The 8,304-nt window shown below is 38.1% G+C and overlaps 1 protein-coding gene across 1 annotated transcript; it reads left to right on the forward strand.

The window, feature by feature from the left end:
- Positions 1 to 5,278: 5,278 nt before the first annotated feature.
- LOC148646976 (complement C1q-like protein 2) lies at positions 5,279 to 8,044 on the forward strand. The gene is made up of 4 exons (XM_088609035.1): positions 5,279 to 5,507; positions 5,640 to 5,690; positions 6,692 to 6,826; positions 7,065 to 8,044. The coding sequence occupies exons 1-4, from the start codon at positions 5,378 to 5,380 to the stop codon at positions 7,343 to 7,345; spliced, it is 597 nt and encodes a 198-aa protein (XP_088465161.1). The 5' UTR covers positions 5,279 to 5,377; the 3' UTR covers positions 7,346 to 8,044.
- The last annotated feature ends 260 nt before the right edge of the window (positions 8,045 to 8,304 follow it).

Genomic DNA, 8,304 nt, shown 5'->3' on the forward strand with positions numbered 1-8,304 from the left:
TGTAACACATTAACTAGTGCAGTGCGACCAGGAACTAATTCTTCCTTTAGTTTCTGATTCTCCTGCACTGCCTCTTTTCGCTTTTGTTCATACTCTTTCGTAGCGAGTAAAGTATCTTTTCTTTTGGGTTTTTGTTTTTCCCATAAACACACTTTTAAGAAGTCACATCCCAATTTCTTTTTTTTTTCTTATGTATCTGCCACCACTGGTGCCGGCCGTGCACCAGGGTGGGAGCTACATGCTTGTGCTTTTGCCAATCAATACTCATATGCTTTCTTTACAGGCGTCTTCGCCCCAAACTCCCTCTGACAAACTCAGCTTTTCCCATATTTTTCTCCTTCTTTTCCGTCAATTTACACTTTTCCGATATATAAACAGACCCTTCCACCACTTTCTCAAACCATCAGTTAGCACACATGTTCGGTCTCTTTAAGAGTTTACTATTGTCGTGTGTGAGGTAACAGCTCATACAGTAGGGAGATGCTTTTACTTGAAAATCCTGTGCATTACTGCACTCATTCAGCTAAGGGTGTCTGTTACCTCCAGATCTAAATGCCTCTCAGAGTCTTTAGAGAGGACTTACACCACACTGTTCACAGGCAAGGAACGAGACCTCGAAACCCCCCTTCCTTGATCCGTAATTCACCATCCCCAGAACACCAGCATCGCTGCTTTTGCCCCAGGGTGGACTGAGCTCAATTAGGGCGATTCTTGGATCTCAGCGTCCTTTAGATCCTGCTACTTAGTGCTTTGCTCTTTTATTATGAGGTGTGTTTATGTATTCACAAACAAGGAAAACACCAAAAACATACATTTATATCTTCTACTTCTCTCCTGTACCCTTTGAAACAAAAAAACACGCCACACCAATCCGTGCACGATCAAGGCGTAGCTAATCTCAGGACCCCAGGCGCAATTAAAGCCCACACCAATCCTGGATTATACGTGCATTTAATGCACCACTCAGCTCCAGAACCCCGGGCGCAATTAAGGCCCACACCGATCCTGAGACTCAGAACTCCGGGCGCAATTAAGGCCCACACCAGTCCTGAACTTCTCGGTAAAGGTCCAAAACCCGTTCAAAAACTCCACGCGCAATTGAGGCATACACCAGTTTCGAACGCCTGTACACAATACCGCGAATCACCGCCTGCCAGACCAAATTCTGGGCTTACAGCAAACAACCCATTACATACACCGGTGTCTTCCCCGGGCCAGAGGAATTCAGGAACTCACGTTAACTTTCTCATCTCGGGCGATTCTCGCAGGGAGCAGAGACTTCCCAATCGGTCAGAGAGAGTCGGGACTTTTTTTTAAAAGAGGAGTCCTTACCTCTTAGTACTGTGAGCACTGACCGTCTCTCCTGCCGATGGGAAGTTCTGCGCCTTCTGGAGCATCCTGCGACTACGCCAAATTTGTTGTAACAGAAAGAATAAGGTTCTGGATCCTGAGATGAAGTAAAACAGATGAGTTTATTGCATGCAAGGAACAATAAAGCCGAAGTCTTGTTTCCCGCAAGAAACAACAAAACCGAAGTATTGTTCGATGTGCCGGTACAAACTTTTGGGTTATATAGTCCTTCCTTGCTGCTTCGGACGTCATTCGGTGTTATGGTAAGGGGGGGTCATGGTATTTGGCCAGTTAAGAAACCCTGGCCAAATGGTCAGTTTAAGATTGCGCCCCCAGGGGGCTCCTAGCTTGCATCTGGAATCTTTATCAGTTAACCCCCTTTCCTTCCATAAACCCTTATTGCTTAGAAGTCTAATTTTCAGGCAGAACTGACTTAAGTTAACCCTTTTTACATCTTGTGTCTTACTTCACTATTATTAACTCCCTGTCCTGAGAGTGAGCGCCAGGGTAGTTATTATCCTGCTCCCTCTGAACATGCAGTGTCAAGTGCTGCTCTGAAAAGCCACTCCACACTTCACTCTGTTCCAGCTCTGTTGAGTGGATTAGGGGTTCAAGGATTGAGTGGCTTGCAATAATGAAACAAATCCTACCTGGTGACAGATAAATAGCAACAGATCAGAGATAAAAAACATAATAGAAATTCAAGGTGGTTGGTTTCTTGTCACAATGCAGGTAGAAAGACAGGTCTGACGAGACCAATAAAGAAAGTGAAAAGCTCATCAAGTGACAACGCCAGAGGCAAATCAAGACAGAGAAACAAGGAAACTACAAGTAAATTGAGTGTATTGAACCCTGCCTTCTTGAAGGACACTTGGAGGTTTTGAGATTTTTGAGTTTTCATGGTGTTTAAATCTACCTGCAGAAGGACACAAAGTGAATCCTCTCTCTTTTTCCATTTTATAGATACTGTTTTGATACATTAAAAGGTAAAATAATTTTCTTGTCCTTCGTCTTGAAAATTATGTATGACGTTTCTTTTTAAGGAATATTTTCAATACAGTGATGATAAACGGACAGTGCTGGAGACCTGGAATGGGTGTTTAAAATTTTGATCATGTTCTGCTGTTCCCATCTTAACACACTCCCATACATAACTTTTATCTCACCCATCCAGTTCACAACTACACTTGTTAGGGAAAATGAAATGAGAAATTCTTCTTCCTGGTGTCTGTAAGGATCTAAATATATAGTATGAGAGATGTGCTGGTAACAACTCTAAAAAAGACAAGTTTTTCTGACTCCCCAGACTGTCCCAGAGTATAAAGAAAACACTGATTGGACACTGAACTCACTGTGTTTTTTGGGAGTTGAGTATACATACTGTAACACACTTACATTAATAATCACTGAAACTAATATTTGACACAGAGATATTTCCTAACTGATGATAAAAAAATCATTCATAATGTGAAAATAATTCTTAATCTGAAAACAATGTTTACAATAGTGTGTTAGAATTTATTATTGCAAACGTTATTAGTGTGTTAGATTATTTAGACTGGGTACTGAACTATGACACAAGAAGTGGTTTATATACTGTATAACTGTGACAGAATTTGTAAAAGGAAGGTACTTTGCAAACCTGAGCCAAACTCACTGCTTCACACAACACCTTTAACAACTAAACTGCTGGTCCATGGAAGACAATTTGCATAGAAGAGACACTTTGTATTGGCAGCATATGCTTCAGTGCTCTGGGAGTGTTTATAGCCTTGTGAGTTTAACACATCATGACTGAGAGCTGCTCTTTGTGGCAACAGAACCCACAGCAACAATGACATTCATCACCATCTTCATCTGGACACTCCTTATCTCTGCTCAGGGTCAGGGTAAGATCTATGCACTGTTAATAAAACTTATCAGTGTAACAGGGCAGGACAGAAATGACATACCTTTATAATGGTTATTACGGGAGGCCTGTCAACAGAGATACATCATTTGCCATAAATCACTAAATAGACATATTGGATAAAAATCAAATTTCTAGCAGATTTCACTCCCATCTAAGTCACAGTAATTTGTCCACTGGACTCTGAAAATCAATAATAAATAATATTCTAAACATATGAAAACACAATATATTAATTTATTTTGCTTAAACTAAAGGTAATGGTGACTCCCCTCTACCACCACCGGTGTGTAGCACTCATACTTATGATTTGCTGGAAGCAAAAGTGTGCCAGTATGCTTCTGAAATTTGTAATGACCAAAGAATTGGTCATTAAAATAAAAGTCAGTAGGGAACAAGGAATACCAGTAGTAAGTTGGCAGATTCTGTAATAGTTGGTAAATACACCTCTTGGAACACTTGGTGAGGAACAGGTACAGTAGGTTTCCACTTCTGGATCCTCACTGATAGTTCCTGTTGTTAGTTTTATCATTTGCTATTAAATTGTGATCACCTGATTTATGTATATTATTCAATCCTTTTAGTAAGGGAAGAGGAACTAAGGTTTTACCACCTGTGCTAGAACAGGCTATAGGGAACAATACTGGATATAAACAAATTTCCGAGGCTCAAACCCTACTAATACGTAAAGTCTGAGGCCCTAAGAATGCAAATTACACAAACTTCCTGATCAAACAATTCAGTGTATACTGCTGTACATTCTGTGCTTGAGGTGTCATGGGTAACCGGCCGGGGTGTTATAACCAGGTGGAACAGGAGGAACTGAAGTGGGACATACAGTATGAACATCTAACACATATTCAAGGTTCCAGTGTTGCTACTGATTTGCATAATGGGAGCTATTAAAAGTAATTTCTGGAGAAATTTAACCTAACTTTGTACCACGTGTACCAAAAGGCACCTTATGTCACCTATTAAACTATTAAACTTATGTAACCTATTAACTATTAAAATAGTAGTTTTGTCTTGAGTAGGATATTTAATTTGAATCAAGTGATAAAGAAGTGGCACTTCAATGCACAAACAACAGACAGGATTTCTTGACAACATGTGCTTCGATATTGTTTTTCAGCTACACATCAAAACCTTATCTGTAAGAAAATAGAGAAGGTATGTTAAAAATATGAAAAGCAAGCTCGCACTCCAAGGTCACTACAGCAAACAAACGCTTCTCCATGCAGGTTGATCATCCACTGGTGCTGTTCAAACTTGTTATGAGTCCTTATTATAATGCTTCAGCTTTAGTCCAGCACTGAGTCAGTGAGTTTGCTCCCTCGAGTCAAACACATTCCCTAGTTGCGCTTTGCTGTGATACTAGTCTCAGCTTAATTCCTTGCTTTGCTTCTCTGTGCTCTGACCCTTGCTCATGTCTTCATCTTCTTTCCTGGATTTCCCTTGGCTTGTTTATTCCTACTGCCTACGTGGCTTTAAACCTTGCTTACAACATTGACTCTATCTCCTGGTCTTGCCCTTTGCAACAGAATAAGCTTCCACTTAACACTAATGTCAGTGCAGTCATTTCAGTTTCACTCTTGCCTGTCTGCTAGCTGACTGCTCAGAGCTCAGCAGGTGGATTCACCCTTTAGTTCTGCAACCATTGCCCTTTCCAGTCAGTTTGCATCATTACAATAATGAGAAAAAAAAAGAGAAGAGCTGATTTGTATTAACAGCTGCTGTAACTTTATCACATACAGCATTCTGAATCTACATTGTATATAAGAGTTGGGAAACCTCATAGTTTCTGAATTGCCAGTTGCATTGAAATCAATAAAGGATGAAAGCACATTTCTTGCTCCTCTGTAAATAATGTCCGATAGCACTACACAAACTGGAGATTCAACCTATACTGTATATTAAAATATTTTATTAAAGAAAAGAAAATAAGGGCACTGTTCATGCCAGATTGCTTGAGGCATCAACAGATACTATACTGATATGACTTTCACACACCCTCAGTCGTCAGTTAATATTCATCAGGCTGACGTGGAAGCTTTACTCTATAAGTACCTCAATGAAGTCAAAGAGAACATATTCCTGAGTCTTCTTTCTCCAGTAACGATGAAGTCTGCGGTTAAAGCAAAGAAAGAAGTTTCCCGCTATGTACAGACTGACTCCCAGAGACAGCTCCATGCTCCTGAGGACAGCATGCAGCTGCATCTCTACAGAGAGATTGACAAGCTGCAGAATGGTATTGAGTTTTGTGTCTTTGAGGAATAGTGTCAAGAATACTTCCTGCAGTGGTCTAGTGTGTCCAAACTCTAAATCTGAATAAAGAGTACTTTGATTTCTGAAGTTAAATTAATGTTTTATTTATGCCTAGAACTGGGCAGCCTGAAGAACAAACTGGAGCAAATGGAAAAGGCAAGAGAAGGTACTATTGTTGTTTTTTTTTACATAGTGGACCGTATAGCATTTTTGTTGCAAATCTGCATCTTGTCTTCTGTACCTTTACTCTAAAATCTTCAGAAGGATGCATTATTTTCTCTGTAGTTGTATTACTTACAGGATCTTTCCTGGGATTGCTTACACTCAACTAAAATGTATTCTGATTTATTATTACTTTAAATACATATTTGTAGCATGTTTATTATATTTGAGTTTTATTGATTGTCAGAAACAGACATAAATAGAAGGTTAACTAGGTACAATGATGAACATAAAATATTTAAATTAGTTAAGAGATCTGAGAACATCTTGTCTAATTTAAGATTATAATATGTTTTTAAAATTTAAAGAAATGTAAAATATGGCAATATAAAGAGATTTTCTTCATTGTATATAGTAAATACATCTCTAATAATAACTATGAATGTAAAAATTTTCTGAAGACGTTGCTATAGGTTTCAATGCAGGAGGCCAGTGCTAATTTGAAAGTTTTCAAAATGATCAAAAAGTTTTTTAACTGTACGCACCAAAACATCAAACACTGATGAAGTGTTTCACACTCAAAAAACTTATTAGACCTAAACATTTGCACATGGGACAGCACATTAAAACAGGGAAACGTAGGTTCTTTTTAGAAAGTACTACAATGTGAGTGAGAAAAAATAGTCAGACGGTATAATACCTATTTATATCATTCACTTTCTCCAGTGCTAAAGCACAACATTTCACAGTGTATAATCTTAAAATACCTTATACTTATGTCACACTAACTATTAAATAGCAGTTTTGTCTTGAGTAGTATATTGAATTTGAATCAGGTGATAAAGAAGTGGCACGCCAATGAACAAGCAACAAAGAGGATATCTTGACAACATTACAATTTTGATATTGTTTTTCAGTTATACATCAATACCTTAACTGTAAGAAAATAGAGAAGCATAACAATGATTGGCTGTACTGGAAAAGTTGTTCTGTTTTAATCTCCAGCACTTCCAAAGATTGTCTTTTCTGCTTCCTTACGAACAACTGGACCTGAAAATACAGGACCGTTCAACACTGATACCACCCTGGTGTTTAGACGAATCATAACTAATCTTGGAAACTGTTACAACCCAGCCTCAGGTACCACAATTTAGGAGGTCAATTTACAAGCTTACCTCTAGTTGTCAATTACAGTGTGGTGAAGCCACTGAAAGATAATTAATTTAATTATTTAATTAATCTCTAAAAATAATGATACCTTATAAAAAAATGAGTTTTTTGGTAAATAAAAGTCATAAAAGCACATTATTAAACTATTTCATTCAACATTCAGCTTATTTTCTCTATCAGAGTCTGATTTTTAAAACTGTCTCTGCAGGTATTTTCACTGCCTTGGTGAGGGGCATTTACTACTTAACTGGCACTGTCTTTCAAGAGGTCAATGTGAACACTGCGGTGAGATTGATGAAAAACAATGAGACGATAGTCACCTTATGGGAAACCTATGGACATACTGGTCACGGCAGTGTAAGCAATAGTGCCATCCTGCAACTCGAAATAGGAGACAATGTTTATCTCCAGCTTGCAGCAAACACGTATATCTTTGATAATCATAACCACCACTCCACCTTCCATGGGTTCTTGCTCTTTCCCAACTAACATACTACCCCGGCATTAAAGAGTGCTTTCACTGACCCTAATTAGTTCCAGTCTCAGACCATCTTATCTATATTAACGTTAGCATTAAGATTTTTTTTTAATTGCTAAATATAACTTCTTTTCTGTTTATTTTCTTACTTGTAATCTATATTCCTACAGTATACCATTCTCAGTTTCATGTATTTTAGTTTCTCAATGGTCCCTTGTAATTTACCTTGTCTTTTCTTTTTTAAATATCCTAATTGTTTTTATGTGTCTAGATATGTTCATGAGACTGATTGATTTCTCTGTTTTCTAATTATATTGCCTCTCATGTGTTCTAATCCAGTTGTTTGAATGCTCAATGCCTAATGTATAGATCTGAATAATTTGATGAAAACCACAAAATGCTCTATGCATCATGGGACTGCTGTCAGGTTTTTTTGGTGAACTTGGATGGCATGATCTGGGTGTTGTAAACCCAGCTTTGCGTTGGGCAAGAGAGAGAAGACAAAGAAGTAAACAGAAACAAGACTTTAACCAGAGGATATTGATTACAGGCATTGGCCAAGACTCCATGAACACCTGTTCTGCTATAGAGGGATAAAGGGACATATTACTTGCTATAGACAACCAGCTACCGTAAATGCTATTACTTTAATAATTTATGTGTATTATTCATTTCCAGATTCTGTAGTAAATAAAATAAATGTTTAATCATTCTGTCTAGGTTCTCTATCATATCTATCTATCTCTATAAAAGGATCTACACATTGCTTCATGCTTTCTTTATGTACTTTCAAGGGACGTTCTGAATGGAGCTCAGTATAAGAACCTCTGGTCTAGATCAGTAGGTAAGATGAGACAGAGCTATCTGTGGTCTCCCTAAATTTTATCGATGATTGGTAATCCTGTTGTATTGTAACCATTTTATGGTTGGAGAAGTGTAGTATATTAACAAATGAAACCTTCTTAACACC

Source organism: Lepisosteus platostomus, chromosome 16 (assembly GCF_059453375.1).
Source record: "Lepisosteus platostomus isolate fLepPlt1 chromosome 16, fLepPlt1.hap1, whole genome shotgun sequence".
NCBI classification, from domain to species: Eukaryota; Metazoa; Chordata; class Actinopteri; order Semionotiformes; family Lepisosteidae; genus Lepisosteus; species Lepisosteus platostomus.